We start from the raw sequence: 18,944 nt of genomic DNA, 5'->3' as shown, positions 1-18,944 counted from the left end.
ACTGTTGAGGAAAATTTACTGAAAATTGCAAATGGCTGAGCACTGTTTAAAATAAAATAAAATAGTTAGCCCTGGGACTTTTCAAAACTTTTGGTGTTGGAAAAACATGACCATAGATGTATCCAATTAAATTGACGACAACATTAGACATTATTTATTGTAATCATATTCCAAAATTCACTTACAAAAAATAATTTTCATCAAAGAATGTACTAAATGCAAGTGTCATCAGCTGTAACAAACATGCACTATATACACAGCAGTGAGAAAAGGAGATGGAGGCTGAGTCTGTCCCCTTAAGTAAGGTATGGACAAAATGGAAGTTGTGTAGTTATTTAAAACAGTGATAACAATGACATCGTTCAGCTTCTATTCAGTCAAAACTCTCCATTGTACAAATTTGTTTATTACTGTATTGTCTGGTTTTATTTACCTGTCCATAAAACCAACCATGGTGAGGAAAAGCGGTTTGGATAATAGATGGATGGACTCACTGTTTGCATACACAGTATGTATGCAGAGCAGCATGGAGTGAACGGTGACTTGAAAAGTACAACTCGACATGCATGCATCATGCTTTCTCAAAGGGGAACAAATGTTTCTCTTTGCCTCTCCTCTCCCGCTTCGTCTTCTGACCACTGAAACTCCCCCCTTTGTCTTCCTCCGCTTGCCTGTTTTGGGGCCAAGACATAGCCAGCGTCTCCAACACAGTTTTAGCCCTGGAATTTTCCTCCTCCCCGACACCCCCCTCATCCGATGAAAGTCCATCACATTTGTCTTCGTCTGCTGCCGGGACGGCAAGGTCCCCGGCGGCCTGGCCCTTCTTGCCGTAACGCTGTTTCAGACGTTCTCGGATCAGAAGGCCCTTCACAAGCAGGGTCCAATTGGAGATCGCCTTCTTTTCTCTTTTCTGAAAAATGAAAGCCAAAAAGCCATTTACCCAAACAATGAACAACTTTTCAATGACAAGTGGACACCCACACACCTCTTTCTCCCTCTGTTTTTGAAGCTCTTGTTCTTCCTCCCAGGCAGCTCTGAGGATCTCCTCATGCTCCTCACACACAATGTAGCCATCAGTGCTGGAGCACACATCAGAAACCAACTTAATAATAAATATACTATTCACCTGTACTATTAATTATTGAGGCCAAGGGTGTTGTCATCATAGTTTCGTTGTGTGCGTGAGCAGGATTGGGCATAAAAACTCTGCTGTTAACCATGAGAAATAGTACATTTTCCAACACTTCACAGTGAATAATGAGTGAATTTTTGTCAGGGGCGGAAATACGTGGTGAATAACTGGCCACCCCCGATAGTACACAAAAGCAAAGCGACGGCAAAGAAATTGGCATTTTCTAGTAAATTAAGCTTAGCAAAACGTTGCTTTTCAGTTAGACTTGTTTCTGCTTGAGAGTCATGGGCAAACTGGTATTCAGTATGTATGCCATTTTATGTATAAGCATGTTAGTTCAATTGAAGACTAACTTTTCCATAGGTGTGTGTATATGAGTCTGAATGCTTGTTTTTCCCCATGTGTGTCCTGTGATTGACTGCCGACCAGTCCAGGATGTCCTCTGCCTTACATGTGTTTAAGTTGCTACAAACTGTACACCAGGGGTCTCAAACTCATGGCCCACAGGATGATATTTTACGGTCCCACCTACTTGACACCAAAGTTTAATGTTAGTGCAGCCCTCACGTTTCTTTGCCGTGTCGTTGCCCTGGGCGTTTTGTGCTTTTTTCCCCCCTTTTTTAAAATAACTTATAGGCTACCATAGCTCAGGCTCATGACGGCTTTCGGTGAAATGTAATTCTGAAGTGACACCAAGGGGAAGGAAAAGATATCCTGTCACCCAGTCCCAGTGTTTTTCAAAACTTGCCATGAATAGAAAGGCTGTCAATGACAAAAGTCAACTTCAAGAAAAACAGGAGAGGAGAATGTGTTTATCGTTGAGCACAGGGGCATCCTGGCACGTCTTGAATGCACAGAGAAAGTTGTCATCAGACCTCATTACTCAAGTAGCCATTTGAGGAGTATGTAAAGTACCAGGGAGATAAGAGAGTGCATGGGGTCACCAATCTTACTCACGTTCTGAAGAACCGTTGATGTTCTGAATTGTTATTCATAAAGATTGAGAAGATTGGTTTGGTTGTACTTTTTTGGAATACTGTACTTGAACCGATTTTTATGTGGAATACTTCATACAGCCCAGACACACCCAGACTATCTCCAGCGATCCTTACATAAATTGAGTTTGAGACCCCTACTTGGCACTGTTTCTGCTCGTATGATGGCCTAGTGTTGTAAACGTGTACCTAAAAAAAAAATCTAAAGATAAAATTTAAAGGTGATCCAAATTCAAAAATTGTCTTACACTGCGTGTGAATATCCCCCATGGAAGTCAAAGCCTGTGACGGCGGGGGCGGCATCTATGTCCAACTTCTTGGCCACGCGGTTCAGGTTGGACAGCCTGAGGTGGACGCAACCCACCGGTAGCATACAGGCCTTAAACAAGTAGACGTTGCCATAGTCGTTGCGGGGAACCTGGCGGCAAAACATGAGTAGTAAATAACGATGCATTAAGTGAATAAATTAAACAATAATCAATTTGAGGCGAAATCTTCAAGTTAATGCATCTTTTGAAAGATCTTTTTTTTTTTTCTCCAAATTTTAGCTTTTCAACATTTCTAAGCCAAATAGATAGCTTTTCCAGTTCAATACAAAGGAAATGTTGCCTATTCACTGGCCTTGAATACCTTTCCATTCACAGCGATGGGAGGTTGGTATGCCTCTGTCTGCCATTCCCCAAACAGAGCAAGATCATTTTCATCCTTCTGCTCGGTCATCATCCGAGCCTTACGGGAACGATTAGAGAAGCCCTTCACCATCTGACATAGACACAAAATGACATTGAACCATCATTCTTTGATTTGAACAAAGTTTGAATAGGATAAACAACACATGGAACTACATTAAGATCTAATAGACCATCGGTCATAAAAACGAGGAATGACCATCCAGCATCATGACGTGCTTTAATGCAGACTCTGCTTAATGAGCTCTCGACATTTTAAACTCACTAAGCTTCTCAGAGAAGTTGCAGCAACTAAAATGTTTTTTTTTCTATTCATGAATGCAAGTAAATAATTATAATTTGACATCTTAAGAAATATTAAGGTAGTTGACTACATAAAGTTTTTTTTGTAAAACAGTAAAATTCATTAATAATTATATCTTGGCATTTAAAATATATTCCCTGTTAAAAAGCTTCTACATACTGGTGTATGACCAGAATTATCTTAGATACAGTTAAAAAATAAAATTAAAATAGAGGTCATTACTAATGCTTGTAATGTACAGTGCGTCCGGAAAGAACACACAGCTTCACTTTTTCCACATTTTGTTATGTTACAGTCTCCATCCATTATCCAAACCACACAATCCTCACAAGGGTCGCAGGTATGCTGGAGCCTATCCCAGCAGCCTTTGGGCAGTAGGCTTGGTACACCATGAACTGGATGCCAGCCAATCGCAGGGCACACATAACCATTCACACTTGTTACAGTCATAATAAAAAAAATATGTTTTTTTTCTTCCAAATTCTACACACAACACCGAAAATGACAATGTGAAAAAAGTGCTTTTGCAGCTCATAAATTAAGAAACTTTCAAAGAAATCGCATATACTGTACATAAGTATTCAACAGCCTTTGCTGCGAAGCTTAAAATTGAGATCAGGTGCATCATGCTTCCACTGATTATCCTTGATACGTTTCTACAGCTGAATTGGAGTCCACCTGTGGTAAATTCAGTTGAGTGGACATGCTTTAGAAAGGCCTGCCTATGTAAGGTCCCACTGGTGACAGTGCATGTCAGGGCACAAACCAAATATGAAATCAGACAAATTTTCTGTAGACCGCCAAGACAGGACTGTCTGGAAGGAGTTTAGGACTCTTCCGAGAGCTGGCCGCCCATCTAAAGTAAGCAAATGGAGGAGACCGAAAAACCCGATGGTTACTCTGTCAGAGATCCAGCGGTCCTCTGTGGACCTCTGTGGAGTTTGCCAAAGTGCATTTGAAGGACTCTCAGGGAAAGGGAAAGATGAATGTAGCAATGTACAGAGACATCCTGGATGAAAACCTGCTCCGGAATGCTCAGGATTCAGACTAGGGCGAAGGTGTATCTTCAAACAGGACAACAACCCTAAGCACACAGCCAAGACAGCAAGCGCCAAGACTTGAATCTGATCGAACATTCCAGTCACGATCTGAAAATGGCTGCACAGCCATTCAACCCCCATTCAACCTGATGGAGATCGAAAGAGGTCAGAGGAATGGGCAAAACTGCCCAAAGATAAGCGTGCCAAGCTTGTGGCATCGTATTCAAAAATACTTGAGGCTGTAATTACTGCCAATGGTGCATCAACAAGGTCTTGAGCAAAGGCTGTGAATACTTAGGTATGTACGTGTGATGTCTTAGTTTTTTATTTTTTAATACATTTGCAAAAATTAAAAATAAATAAATAAATAAATAAAAACTTTTTCAGGTTGTCATTATGAGGGTGTTGTGTGTAGAATTTTGAAGGAACAAAATCAATGTACGTGTATTCCATTTTGGGGTGAGGGTGTAACAAAATGTGGAAAAAGTGAAATGTTGTGAATACTTTGCAGATGCACTGTAAACCTTACACTGGGTGGTAGTCACAAAATATGACTGTATATATAATGAATAAAAATAGCAACAATTTCGCAACATACAACAAAACATATACCAGTAAAATGTTAAAACATCTCACCTTGTAGGGTAGTTCTCCTATTCTAACAGTCCGTGCTTCTTTCAGCCAGGTGTCTTTGGAGTGTAGAGTGTGCACACAATCTCTAGCAGAAAGAAATAAGATCATATTTAAAAAGAATATTTGCCTCAAGAATGGGACACTGTTTTCCTTACTTTATTGAAATAACAATAATTAGAGAATAAATAACATTGTAATAAACATCACAATTACAAACAGCAGACCAAAATTGCTCAATTTCATTGCATTATTGTAAACAAAAAAGATTACAAAAAAAAAAAAGGCAGCAGCATAGTATCAAGACTTCCTTAAACCAGTCAAAAATATTCACATTATTACCATAAAAACGTGTCTAGACTCACACTTAGTCAGAGAGCCCTCGGGATATAATTCAGATCACCTCTCACATTTAACTCAAAAATCAAATCAAAACGCTCCCACTCACACAACTAAAACATTTTCATATAAACGACTGAATTTGTTTCCTGTCATACACACTCATGATACGCTCTTACGCACACCCTACTGAAATGCTCTCTTCCATATGACTGAAATTTTATTTATGAAGAGAGCTCTTTTGTTCAATCCTAAAATTATGCCCATGCTGGTCTCTCACACCAAAGTATCGTGAGTGTGCGACTGACCTGGAGTACACCGGCTCTCCTCGGCAGTATCCGAGTACAGCGGCTGAGTCGGGATAAATGGCTTCATACTTGAGCAGGTGTCTTTTTAATGCGTACAGTGGGTGGCTTTTGTACTCTGCGATGGAGACGGGCAAGGGCTTGTTCAGCAGCTTCTTCTCCATCTGCGTGGACAGTAAAATAAAGCTTGAGAGTACACTGATCCAGTTTAATACGGCTTTTTTAAAGTTTGACATTTGCTTCACCTCCTTATCCTCTTTTACATCCCACTCATCTTCTGGCCTCAGGAACGACTGCAGCATCTCCTCCCACCACTGCTCCTCCACCCGCCTCTTTCTGCTCGACGTCATCCAGGTGGGGTCGTACTTCCGGCCCAGGTCCTTCACAAAGCCGTCGCCGTCCACGCCCACCACGTACGTGATGGGCCGCGTTGCATTCTGAGAGCAGAGGTGAGGCGCGCCCACTCCGTGCTCCACGTCCACACACACCCAGGAGGAGGTTTTGTCGACAAACACCTCCAACCACTCGTCAGCTCCGACCCCGTTGTTCTTTTTCGCGCTCTGTCGCTTTGCTTTGCTGGCCGCCAGTCCTTTTCCTCCATCCTCATGATTCTCCTCTTCTTTCTCTACACCGCTCCTTTTCTTCTGGGCTGCAATGTTCCTGTCGTTTTTATCTTTGCTTTTGCCTCTGTCTTTACCCTTTACTACCTTGGCAGATTTGGTCCCAATCTCTGAATCTTCACTGTCCTCCTCACTGGACACTTGAAACTCTTCATCACTAAGTTCCTCCTCATCCTCACTGTTGCTTCCTTCCTTGTAGCTGACCTTTGAGGCGATGCTACGCCGTTTGGAGTTCTTTGGTCTTGGGCCTCCTGGTGACATCATCTTCTCGGTCCCCTCTTCTTCCTCTCCCTTTAGTGGTTTTCTCCTTGCTTTTTTCCCTCCCCTGTTTCCGGCACTCTTTGCTCCTCCAGCTGGCCTCTTAGAGCCTGGAGAGACTTTCTTTTCAGGTGAGCTGCCCTTTAATGTTCCCTGGTTTTGGTTTGTCTTTGCTGGTGAGATGGGGGAGGTTGTAGCCCCTTTGCCCTGGACACAAGATTCACATATACATCTAAAGTATGGAAAAAAAGTTGTGAATATATATCCTACAGGAACATTTATAAAAGGTAACGCGTTAGTTGATAAGCAAACCTTTATTTGTGCAAAAATGCATTTAATTTTCTAGTAATATTTATTGTACCCTAATGAGGATAAGTGGTATTGAAAATGGATGCATGGCTTACACACTGTACAAAATAGTGACGTTACCTTGGCTGGTGGAGGTTTGAGAGGAATGGGCTGCAGGGACAGAACCAACCGGCAAAAGAGCTGCAAAGACCTCAAGACCAGCATGAACAGCTACAAGAAACACAAAACGAACATAATCACGTCAACAGCGTTAATTTGAATCATTCCATTTTACTGGTGGAGGTGAACTACCGACATGAGTCATCTCCTGGTGGTTCTTTGCCGACAGGCTTGCTAGACGTTTCTCCAGCAGAGTGCGAGGGTTTGGACGCTCTTCATAGGGAAGACTGGGGTTGAGGGTGAAAGTTGCTCGAAACCTGGAAGATAAAATGAGATTAGCGACCCTTTACTTGACACGTGTGAACAGTTCAAACTATGTACCTATTTTGATTTTAACCACATTAAATACAAACGCCTTTTGGCCTACAAAGCACCCCAAAAAGCCCATTCCGGGAGATGGATTAATGATACATGCAGTATTTCAATTTTGTTAGTGGAATATGAATGAAGTCGACAGCAAATGGCCAAATGGCAGCCCGCATGAGATTTTTGTGCTTTATTCATATTCCACCAATTCAAATATTAATCAAAATTCTGTGTTTAGACTAGTGGGGGCACATACAACATATTATTGCAAAGAAAATGTTTGAGTTGACTTTTTTGAATTTTAAGCAATGTTTCCCAATCTTTACTGAACCAAGACTACCTAGTTGGGAAACACTGATTTAAAGGGTGTGATAACTACATGTAGTACTGCTGATTTGGACACACCATTTCAGCAGCCCAGAGAGGTAGTTCTGGTCTTTACGTTCCTTGGCGACCGCACTAAAGTGAGCGGGCAGCATCGACAGCGTGATAGCCAGCAGGTCGGGTTCACTACACAGGCGGTTGCGGAACATCCCGCTGGCTAAGAGGCACATGAGGTGCACCTGACAGAGCATACAAAGAATCTCACTAATAACTCACAAAGCCAGCGAGGAAGGATGCTAACAACAAAAAGTGTATGCCTGTGTGTTCACCTTATGTGTGTCGATCAGCAGGTCCTTCTTGTAACGGTTCATCATCCGTCTCAGGTACATCTCAAACTCTGCCTTTTTCTTCTGTCTGGACAATCACAAATGACAAGAGACACTGTTTGAGGATTGGACACTGTACTGGCCTGTAAATATGTGTGTTTTGTGTGGTTTTACTGAATTATAAAACATGCTTTGTTTTTGCCATTTATTTTAAGTTAAGGTTTAACGTCATATATTGTAATTGTAATTATTGAGTTGCTAGGTTTCTTCAGGTTTTTTTCTTAATTGATGTATAAGTTATGTCTTATATTGTAGAGCAGTGTTGTGGAAGAGCCCAACTGGGGACCAGAGTTGAGAATTAGCATTAGCTATATGCATCACATCAGCTGCAAGCTTGTATCTATGTTTGACAGCATTGTCCGTGTTAAATAAAAATAAAAAAATACAGAGGATTGTGTGGTAGTGTTGGCAAATACACTAGTCGACTGCAATCAGCGCTCTTGGTTCAGGCTCAACTAGTTTGCAGCCTCTAGGAAAAAAAAAGATCACACTATGATATTTGTTACAAAGAATTTCATGTTTGAATATTAACAACCATGACCAATTTTAACTATGTCAATACAGAAAAGAAGTGGCAGAACTGCACTGACAATGTTTGAAGTAACAGTTTGCTGTCATATAATTATAAAGACAAGTTAATCATTGCCTTCATTACAAAATTAAATGCAACTAAATGTAACAACTCCCCCTTTTTGAAAACACTAGTCAGAAAGATGGTAACATAAAAAAGTTGTTTGTGGACCAATATTGTCACCTAGTGGTGTTTGATAGGCATTGCTGCACAAGGAAGCCAGTGGTGGTCACCAAAGACTTCCTCTATATTGTTAAAAAAAAAAATGCTTAGTGATGTTCACTTACTTTTTCCTGATTTCTGGGGTCTCAATTTCGATCTCTACAGGCTGAGAGGGCAGGACTGGTTCTGGGGTTTCTGCTGGGCTCAGAGGCTCAGCCAGTTCTCACAAAACACAAACATACGTTAAATGAAAAACAAGGAACGGCACAATGTTATTCTTATTCTTTGCTCACCTTCCACCTCCTCCCAGTCATCCTCCTCTTCATCACTCTCCTCCTCTTCTTCCTTAACATTGTCTGTCACTGGGGCTGCTGAGCTCATCTTTTCATCATAATTATTATTGCTGTGTGCGTCCTCCATCTTCACCGGTGATCGGAAATGTTTGCTGGTGATCATGCCAGTGGTATTCCCAACTCCGCGGCCTGAGGAGGAACGTGGCTTTGGAATAACCCTTCTCTTGAGCCTCTCCTCCTCTTTTACGCTGTCATCATCACCTTAGAGACAGCAGGACACCATTCCCACCATTTAGTTTAGCAATGATAGAGCATTTATTTTCTAAACCTTTTCTGTTTTGTATGCTTGGTAATGCCGTATGGTTGATCCGTATGTCTTTAAATGTCGGAACAATAATGCTGTGCAACAAGAGATTGCAATATATTTCCTTTGTAGCTATTTCTATTGCAATCAGTATTTATCAGTCAGACAGACTAAAGAGAGCACAGAGAACAATATTAGTACAGTATTATGGAAACTACAACATAGGAGTGGGGATTGTGTTTGTATGTGGACCGGCAGTGCTACACCCTGTGAGCAAGGAATACAAGGCCTTAAGGTGGCCGGTGTCTTTTGTGGCGGCAATTCCTGAACCCTCTGCTGGACACGGGCGGGAAGGGATACTGTCAAGCTGAAGGAGTCCTATTGGGCCTTTTTGGGGTGTGGGTCTCCGGAAGCAGCTGACAGATACCGGCTGGCCAAGCAGAATGCAGCTTCGCTGAGGCAAAAACCCGGGCGTGGGAGGAGTTTCATGAGGCCATGGAAAATGACTTCCGGACGGCTTCGAGGAAATTCTGGTCAACCATTCGGTGTCTCAGGAGAGGGAAGGATGCCTCTTGGACGCCTCCCTGGTGAGGTATTCCGTGTATGTACCACTGGCAGGAGGCCCATAGGATGACCCAGGACACGCTGGAGAGACTTTGTCTCCCGGCTGGCCTGGGAACGCCTGGGGATCCCTCCGGAAGAGTTGGAAGATGTGGCTGGGAGAGGGAAGTCTGGGCTTTCCTGCTGAAGCTGCTGCCTTCGCGACCCGACCCCGTATAAGCGGTAGATAATGGATGAAAGACGTGTGGAAACAAAAGCATGGATGATCATTTCTAGCTTGGAATGAGGTACTATGGATCTGAGTTTGGAAATGTTTTTGAGGTGGAAAACGCAGGAGAGAGGTGGGTTTTGATGTGCTCATCAAGAAGCATGGCTTGCTCAAATAGGACGCCACGGTTGCTCAAACTAGAGCGCACGTTTGTACTAAGGGACCCTAAGCAGCTGACCACAACTAAAGTATAAGAGGCAACAATTAACACATCCGTTTTGGCTGTTTTCAACAGAAGAGGGTTGCTAGTGGTGGGAGTTCGCTATGCAGTGCCAAAACCCCTGTAAAGAATTTGAGTCTCAACAAGATGTCAATGCATTACGTTAACATAATCATAAAGATGTGTATAGCAATAAAGACCTTTGCAATGCTGAGCAATTAACGGCAGTTCGGAGTTCTCGTACAGCACAGCGTTGTTTGTTCAAGAGTACCTGCGTCTTTTCTCTTCGTCCTCTCTTTTGCTCCTCCACCACCCTTTGCCTTCAGCACTTGCTTCAGCTTCTTTGTATCGACATCTGCCTTCTTACATCCACTCCGCTTTGCCATACTGTTCTCTTCCCTAAAAAATGTATTTCCTTTTGTTAACTACGTATGAAAGTGCACGGTAAATCTCACAATTCCCCGATTGAAATTATGGAAGACATAAAAAAGAAGTTATCTAACGTTACAGTGACATTCCTCTTTGATAACACTTGTAAAACCATTTATGAAGGAGGCGGGTTGTAACGCCACGTCCGGTAACCTTCTTTTTCTTCTGGCTTTTTTGTGGACTCGCACCACTTTTGAGTGCATATTGCCACCTAGTGTAGAAACAAGAGAGTTGGTGCCTACGGCAACAACTACTCAACGCCCACCTGAGAGGAAGTGGCGCAGCAGTACCACTTTTCTGGTACTGTTCATTATAAGTAAATGATTACTGTACTTAAGTTTGTAGATTCCATAGAAGGGTAAAAAAAATAATACAATAAATATATTCATACTCTACATATACTCTAAGTTGTTTAGTTGAAGTCTGTCGACATTTTGTTTATGATGGAATTGTACTGGAATGTCTAAGTGTACATATTTGTTTGTTTCCATTCATTGTAATTGACAAAAGAAATGTTATTGAATTGTAAAACTCAATTTTCTATCAATTAAAAACAGCCGGAGGTTGGACAGGGGAGAGCGGGGTGAAAAAAGGAAACTGTTGAGCGTCGCACTAGCTTAGCGTGTTGTTGTTGCTGTCGTTTGGTTACGTCCAACAGTAATTTCAGTGTACCTTTATTTTGAAATGCCACATCAAATTTGGATGGCACCGCTTTTGGTGGACATCTGGGGTGGGCTCGTGTCCTCCAGAACTGGTCTGGTACCACAATAATTGAAGGATAATTTTTAGTTATTTTTTAAAATCAGGGGTAATGACAGTGGAATATACATATTTCAAAGGACTTTTATTTTGAAATGCCACATCAGATTTTGATGGGATTGCTTTTGGTGGACATCTGGGGTGGTCTAGTGTCCCCCAGAACTGGTCTGGTATCACGATAACTGAAGGATAATTTGTAATCATGTATTAAATCAGGGGTGATGACAGTGAAATATGTATATTTCAGTGGACTTTTATTTTGAAATGCCACATCATTTTTGGATGGGACCCCTTTTGGTGAACATCTGCGGTGATCTAGTGCCCTTCAGAACTGGTCTGGTGTTGCAAAACCAATTGGACTAGTTTCAATAATAATAAATGTAAAAGTATACAGTACCTGCAGACATATATTCATATTTCAAATAGACTTTATTTTTCTATGCATCTCAAAATTCAAATAAACCATTATACATTCTCTCAGAAGTGGACTAGCTGCGTTATAACAGAGAGCTCATTGAATATAATTATTTCTAACCCGAAGCATTGATGTCCAGTTCAGCATATTGGAATGCTTTTATTCTGAAGGGGGCTTTCGCCGCTCGTTGGTGACCTGTTACCGTAACAGCCTGGTGTGAAGAAAACTGATGGCGGCTGGCTTGACTTGGATTTTTCGAGTAGAGGCTGGCAGTTTAAAAAGTCACTCTTCCGTTAGAAGAAGAAAAATCAGAAACATATAGGATTTAGGATATAGGATAAATAACGGATATATTCATCTGTTCATATTGTTGTCATATTCTGTTTAAAACAAAACAAACAAAACACAAAACAAAACAAAACTCGGAAACATATATTCAACCGATATATTATTCGGTGCATTCTGTGGATAGATGAGCATTCGGTTTTGTCGTTAAAAGAAAAAGAAAAAAACTTTGGAGGAACAGAAACCTGCCGCCACGCTTCTGTTATTAAATACAATCACATATATATTATTTGGTACATTTTGTAGACAATTTGACTCTTGGCGGAGTCAGTATATTACCTAGGATTGGCTGCTTTGACTATAGTAGGCTACAGCGCAAAACGAATTTTATCCAGAGGGTAGCGCCAGAGGATAAGCAAAGTTGTCACTCAAGAACCCCAATGCCCATTGCAACTGAGTATGTTAGTTTTTAAAATATCGTTAAATCTGAATATGTGGGTCGGGGTCACCCCCCGGCCCCCACCGCCCGTCTACGACAAAAAATAAAGACAATACTGACAACGTTAAGTGGCACAAGTTTATTGTCCAGTTAGCATCGAAAAAAATATTGCATTTGCACATTTTTTCCATGACTAATTTGTGTATTTCCCACAGTTTGATGCACAAAGGAAAACTACGAGGAAAATACCTGGCTATAACACAACTAGTGATTATTTTGAATACCATCCTTTTTTAAAAAGATACTTTTATATAAAAAAGTATATATAGTGTTTGAATTGTCAACTGATTTGTTACCTCCATGTCACAATGTTTAAAAAAAAAATGTTTTAACCTTTCAACATAAACACAAAGGGGATAGTAATTGAACCCATTATCATACAAATATGTATACAAAGCTGTCCACTTCAACATTGCCAGTGATAGCATGATTTTCAAATCTCGTGGACACTTTATTTCCTCCCAATAATTCACTAGTTACATCCCATAAAACAAACACCTCCCTTTTCCCATTTGAAAAAAAAAACGGTCATAACTGTAATTACCTAATTTGACGGATGACATCAACTAGTGGCTTAAGCTCATTTGATTCTTTTGCAAACCAAAAACGGAAGCACAGTCTCATTTATGAATTCAAGTGTGGAGTCTTATCACACATTAATGAGATTCCTGCATGAAGATCTGTTAGCATTCCAGTAGACTCTGACATTGTCTGACATTTTTTTTAAGCAGTAGTTTTAAACTCCACTTCTGGTTAACATGAATTGCAATATGCAGTAATGGTGTGACCCCATCTGCAGTTGAGTAAATAAACGGTCTTGACCACTGCAAAATACCGTTGTTTTCACTATTACTTTCCACCAAGCCTCTTCACACTACAGAGGGACCAAGAAGCACAACAAATATTGGTAACTAAATGGTTCTTCATTGAGTTATTTCAGCGACAGGTCCCCTGGAAAGAGTTCTGCTTCTCAGGTTCAAATTGATCTGATTCATCAGAGTCCACTTTTCCTCTGTGTTGAGATCAATATCAATTTTGTTTGAGGTTCGACGCAAGATATGTGCTTTGAGAAAATGCTGAAGAGGTTCATAAATTCACCATAGACGTGAGAGTGTGTCCATATCTCACTTTGTGTGACAGCACTTCTCCTTAACACATGAATCCATACTCATATATACATACACAATATAGATTTGAGTATTCCAGTGTGTTGTGTGTGCTTCCAGCGCGGTGCATGGCTTCCATCCCTATATGAACCATCAGTAGAGTCAGATAGGAATAAAAAGCCATAAAGCGCACTGGGCATTGGCAAAACCGGGTCGTATGGGCAAGTAGACACATGCATAAATAAAAGAGAACTATGAAAAAATGAATAAAAGTAAAGTGGTGTCCACATGAAGCTAAGATGTTGTTTACAGAGTGATACCCATTTTGTACATTGAGTCTACTTTTACCACAAGGTCATCTTTCTTATAGTTCTAATAAATAGGATGTATTTCCTTGAGCTGTTGAAAATTATATTTTATAAATATACAGTTAGGCAAAAAAAAAAAAAAAAAAAGGGCTAGCGCAATGCATATTCTTATTTCTATGGTATTGACTTTATATTGTTAACTATTATTATTTCAGATTTAACCTCTAAAATAGCTCTCTCTCAAGACAAATAAAAACATTGTGACTTAGAGGGCCAGTGCCATTATAAATGCAAGTTAAAACAACAGAATTGTGCCATATTCGATCCAAGTCAGCACTGTCTGTTTTGTTCTTTTGAGTAGGAGGGGCCAATTCTCCCACGAATGACTTCAGTGGCTTCCACTGGATGAAGGCAGCACATGTTGCAAGCACACGAGCAAAAGGTTCGGCTTAAAGTAATTTAACAACACCTTGCTTTAACAGGGATTTGATGCCTCAACTCTGCTATTTGTGGCAACATTTTAAGCAGAAGTGTAAGTGAACTGAAAAAAATTGAGACAGATGTGCTCTTTGCCATGTACTGTAAGAAATGAAAACCTTTCTCAGTTGCCGAATGCATGAAATCAATGGCTATGCAACAAGTCAGGCTATTGTGATTTTACATTAATTAAACCTATTCATGTCGCCTTCAATGTCAAGTAGATATGAAATGAATCCAGTACTGAGCTGTCATTCAAAGCTTCTCACTAATTAAACTTCTGTCAGACTATCAAAGCTGCAAACCAAACTCAAAACAGACACAGTCTATAAAGCCAAATTTAAAAAACACATACAAACAAACAAACAAACATATCAATAAATATAACATAAAACTACCACTTCAGCAGGGATTTCTGAGTGATGTTTGGGGCACCAAACTGGAAAAAGAAGAAGGGACGAGCATCCATGCATGGGAAGCCAGGTGCTCCATCCTTCGGGTTGGTTCTGACATGTCCACGTGAGTCCACATGTCACTCCATGCTGCTGCATTGAGAGAACGCTTGTCCTGTCCTCTGGTCCGCGCCAAAGAAATGCTGTTGCTGCTGCTGTTGCTGCTGCTTTCGCCACCGGTGGATGTGTGGGGTGTTTGACCGCCCCTTTACGCAGAGAGGGAGGAAGAGAGAGAGAGAGAGAGAGAGAGAGAGAGAGAGAGAGAGGCAGGGGGGGTAACAAAAGAGTGAGGAGGGGGCCAACTAAAGGAGAGAGGGGATCATACCTGTGCAGGAAACGTACCTCACAGTGTGTGTGTGTGGGGGGGGGGGTAGTGGGGGGCTGCGTGGGTGTGTGTGTGTGCGTGTGTGTGAGCCAGACACAGGGATGTGAGGCGGGGAGGAGGGGATAGGGAGGAGGGGGTGCTCATGTCGCCTCACCGTGTTAATAAAAGCTGGCTAGAGGGGCTGAATAGGGCTCTTTTCTGTCTCATTCAAATAACACTAGAAAGCACTTTCATTCTGCTGATGACAGAGAATGTGTGTTTGGCAATGGTGTGTGTGTGTGTGTGCATGTGAGCATTTGCATCTCCATGTGTTTGCCCTCCCTTGCCTCTGCCTCTGTCTGTTTAGCTGGCATTTACACTGCTTACAGACAAACAGGCAGCCTGGTTGGACAGCCTGACAGAGGGCCAATAAACATCACAAAAGTCAAGCAAAAGGGCAAAGAAGAGGTGCAAGTGCGGATGCCCAGAGAAGTTGGAGGTTTGATGGGGAAGATAAAAAAGAGGTTAAAGAGAGAGAGCGAGAGCATTCAAAGTATTGAGGTGAAACACATGAGAGGCATGAAGTGGAAATAGTCGACAGCCTCCTCCTCTCCCTTTTCCAAATGCTCTCAGGGGCTCCGCTGGAGTTGCATTCCAACGCGTCGCTCTCAATCCCCGTAACTCCCAGCAACAGTTCCTTGATGTGATCCCACGTCATGCCGGGTAGAAGAAGGAGGGGTGGCTGGGGATGAGAGAGGGGCAGAGGGTGAGAATGGACACGGAAATGGAAAGATAGATGAGACAAAGGTAAGGGTGGATGCAAAGAAGGAAGTGGAGCAAAATGTGAAATGAAGGATGGAAGAGGAGACGCAAGGAGAGGAAGGGATGAAAATGAAGGCCCCCTGCCAGCCACGTTAGCTGCTTCAGGCCCTTTTTATGAACAACATTGTGGATTATTTTAATCCTAGAATCAGACATTTTGTTCTGGTCAGTCTGCTTTTATAAAATTGAAAGATTCAACATGAGGCACTGATCTGACTGACTTTGGCGCAGGCAGCCTGGGTACATTTCCCAGTGTGAAAGTCTGTCTGTCTTTATATGTGCCCTGTGATCGACTGGCGACCAGTCCAGGCTGTAGTCCCCCTTTTTTCCCACAGTCAGATGAGATAAGACCCAGTTCCCCGTGACACTCGAGTATGAACATGGATGGACTCAAGATACAGTGAAAAATGTATGCTGTGACTGTGATATAGAAGTACGAGAAACTGCATGTGGAGCATTGTGCCATGCTAGCTGCTGCTGCTTTGTCTAACAGATATGAAATAGGCTTAGTTGTCACCTATTTGATGTCTTTGTGTGAATGATAACATATCCATTTTACAAGGTGTTTTTAAAAAGTTCCAGGGCTGGTGTCACAAAATATATATTTCATACTACTAAGCGTTCGCGTACAAAGTAAACACCCTCGAGTGTAATGGACTTTCCCAGCCTTGCCTGCACCACCGTCATACACCCCTTGAAGGTTTCTTCCGAGTTTCTTCAACTCCACCGTCGCGGCCATCTTGATGTCACCCATAGCTTTAAAATGGACCCTGGGGTAGGGAACTCCGGTTCCTCAAGAGCCATATCCTGCTTGTTTTGGATCTCTCCCTACTACAACATACCTGACTCAAATAATCAGGATCATTTCAGACTTCTACAGAGAATACTGATGAGCTGATCAGTGGGCCACACAACCCACCTGCACTTGGCCCACATATCTCAACGAATCACTGTCTTTTAGTGGTACACACAAGGCCCATATCTCAGCCAAATTGTATAACCATAGCTGGCCCTACTATGGACCAGAACTGGTTCCTGTTATCAGCCGTATTTGACCCACATTTTTTTTATAAACCTTCAACAACTACAGTGTTATAAACAGATTTTTATTTTCAGAACCACCACACAAGCTGGAAAGCTGCATTTTTTAACACTGAACACAGAGTGCAAACTAGGACCAGCATGCTCTTAAACAGCAGTTATCCATCCATCAAATTGTTGTGCTCTCCATGCTCTCTTTTCTTCTCATCCTCTACTTCCTGCCACCATCCCTATCAGGAGCCAGATGTAGCCATCTTTGGATTTGGCATAGATTTCCTGGTCTTTGGCTCCTAATGTGTGGCCCAGGCGGTTACACTGAAACATTGAAACAAGGTTTTAAATAAACTTTTTGTATAGTCAGATAATTTATACTAAAAAGAATAACTCAGCTAAAACTGATAGTGGTGTCAGATCAAGTGTTTCCCAAATGTTTACAGCTTTCTACACTGAATTTACTGTTTTTCATCAAGTAGTTGTACAAAATAAAATCTCTATCCAGATACATTTTTAAAGTAGACGTAGATGTAAATCTGGATGCAGATTATTTTATTTCATGCTACCACTTTACAAAATAAAATTGAGTAAATGCAAATTTTTTTCAGTGCACAAAGAAACTTTTTTTTTTTTTTTTCAACTTATGTAAGTAAACATAAGGATGGACAGTGTGTTTAGAAGACAGACATTTATGCACGTCATTACAAATGTATGGTCAGTAAAAACATCCCTTGGACATTCTTAAACTTGGTGTGACACTATGGGCTGAAATATGTGCCACCAGAAACGGAATCTGAATAACACACAAAAGGCAAAATTGTTACCCTAAACATAAAATAAATGCATTTACTCAGCACGTCTTTGCTTGATCGCTCACTGCAGTGTGCATGGCAGAGATGGGAACTTCAGGTCCAGAAAGTAAAAACCCTGCCAGTTTGTCTTGAGTCACGGGTGCTTCTAATCAACTGGGCTCGTTTACCTGCCGGTTGAGTAGAAGCACCTGTGGCTAAAAACAACATCGATTGTGGAATCTTCCTGCTTCTTCTTCTTCTTTTTTCTTTATTGGTGGGTGGCAGCTGACATTTGAGATGCATTACCTCTACCTACTGTTATGGAGTGTGGGTCGAAGTAGTATTATGACTATTGTAGAGTAGTAGGAGAAAACAAAAAATGTACATAAATTCTCTTTCTCAACTCCGTTTCTCTTGAATACTGAAATAGAAGACTAACACTGACACCGCACTCTTTTTTGTACTCCTCCCGATTTTATTTATTTATTTATTTATTTAGAAACACAATCATTCACACTCACATTTGTGGTCTATCGAGTGGGAAGTGTACTCACGCCGAAATCAGGTGTCTGCACCACCAATTGGTTTAATTGCCAATAAGAAACAGACAAATGTTTCATTTTTACATTGTTTTTCACTTGACGAGAAAGGAGTCCTGTGGCATGCAATCCCAGAGTCAATCACGTGGAATGTTGCCAAAGACATGGTGCCCATTTGCACTATATGCTGCAAAAGAAATGATTTAAGGGCATGTTGGAAACTTTTGATCCGATGTATGTGCTTCCAAGCACACCTGTAACGCTACATGAAAAATGACCCTGAAAAAAAAAATGGTTGATTGGACTGGGGTGCAGCCTTACTGTGTTACTCTTCGACTACAAAGATGCACCAGCCAAGCCATGCAGTTTTATAACGTTAGATGACTGTTGAATATTTATTATGTTCATTTGTTAAAGGTCATAAACTTGTTAATTTGTTATGGGTCGTGGGCTCGTAGTTATGTACACGATTTGACAAAAGGGACCTTTTTTCCCCACGGGAACACAATGATTTTCTTATTTTCTGAAAGAAACACTATGTGCCACTTGCTCAAACAAACAAAACTGTTTCAAAGCGTGTTTTGCATCAGTGTTTTGCATCAGAAATA

At 41.4% G+C, this 18,944-nt stretch overlaps 1 protein-coding gene and 1 long non-coding RNA gene across 2 annotated transcripts; both read right to left on the bottom strand.

The window, feature by feature from the left end:
• Window positions 1-126: 126 nt before the first annotated feature.
• xpc (xeroderma pigmentosum, complementation group C) lies at window positions 127-10,687 on the bottom strand. The gene is made up of 14 exons (XM_086049779.1): window positions 10,387-10,687; window positions 8,823-9,083; window positions 8,655-8,751; window positions 7,740-7,824; window positions 7,492-7,649; window positions 6,917-7,037; window positions 6,742-6,831; window positions 5,680-6,519; window positions 5,438-5,598; window positions 4,797-4,878; window positions 2,758-2,889; window positions 2,376-2,545; window positions 986-1,079; window positions 127-910 (listed from the first exon to the last, which is right to left on the bottom strand). The coding sequence occupies exons 1-14, from the start codon at window positions 10,499-10,501 to the stop codon at window positions 572-574; spliced, it is 2,745 nt and encodes a 914-aa protein (XP_085905905.1). The 5' UTR covers window positions 10,502-10,687; the 3' UTR covers window positions 127-571.
• A 6,374-nt stretch (window positions 10,688-17,061) lies between these two features.
• On the bottom strand, window positions 17,062-18,053 carry LOC147152635 (uncharacterized). The gene is made up of 2 exons (XR_015088758.1): window positions 17,857-18,053; window positions 17,062-17,327 (listed from the first exon to the last, which is right to left on the bottom strand). It is a non-coding gene; the product is annotated as an uncharacterized LOC147152635 (long non-coding RNA).
• Window positions 18,054-18,944: the final 891 nt, after the last annotated feature.

The sequence above is a fragment of the Filicampus tigris genome, chromosome 1 (assembly GCF_054856515.1).
Source record: "Filicampus tigris isolate MCC_2025a chromosome 1, RoL_Ftig_1.0, whole genome shotgun sequence".
NCBI lineage: Eukaryota > Metazoa > Chordata > Actinopteri > Syngnathiformes > Syngnathidae > Filicampus > Filicampus tigris.
This window is presented reverse-complemented; position numbering and strand designations above follow the sequence as displayed.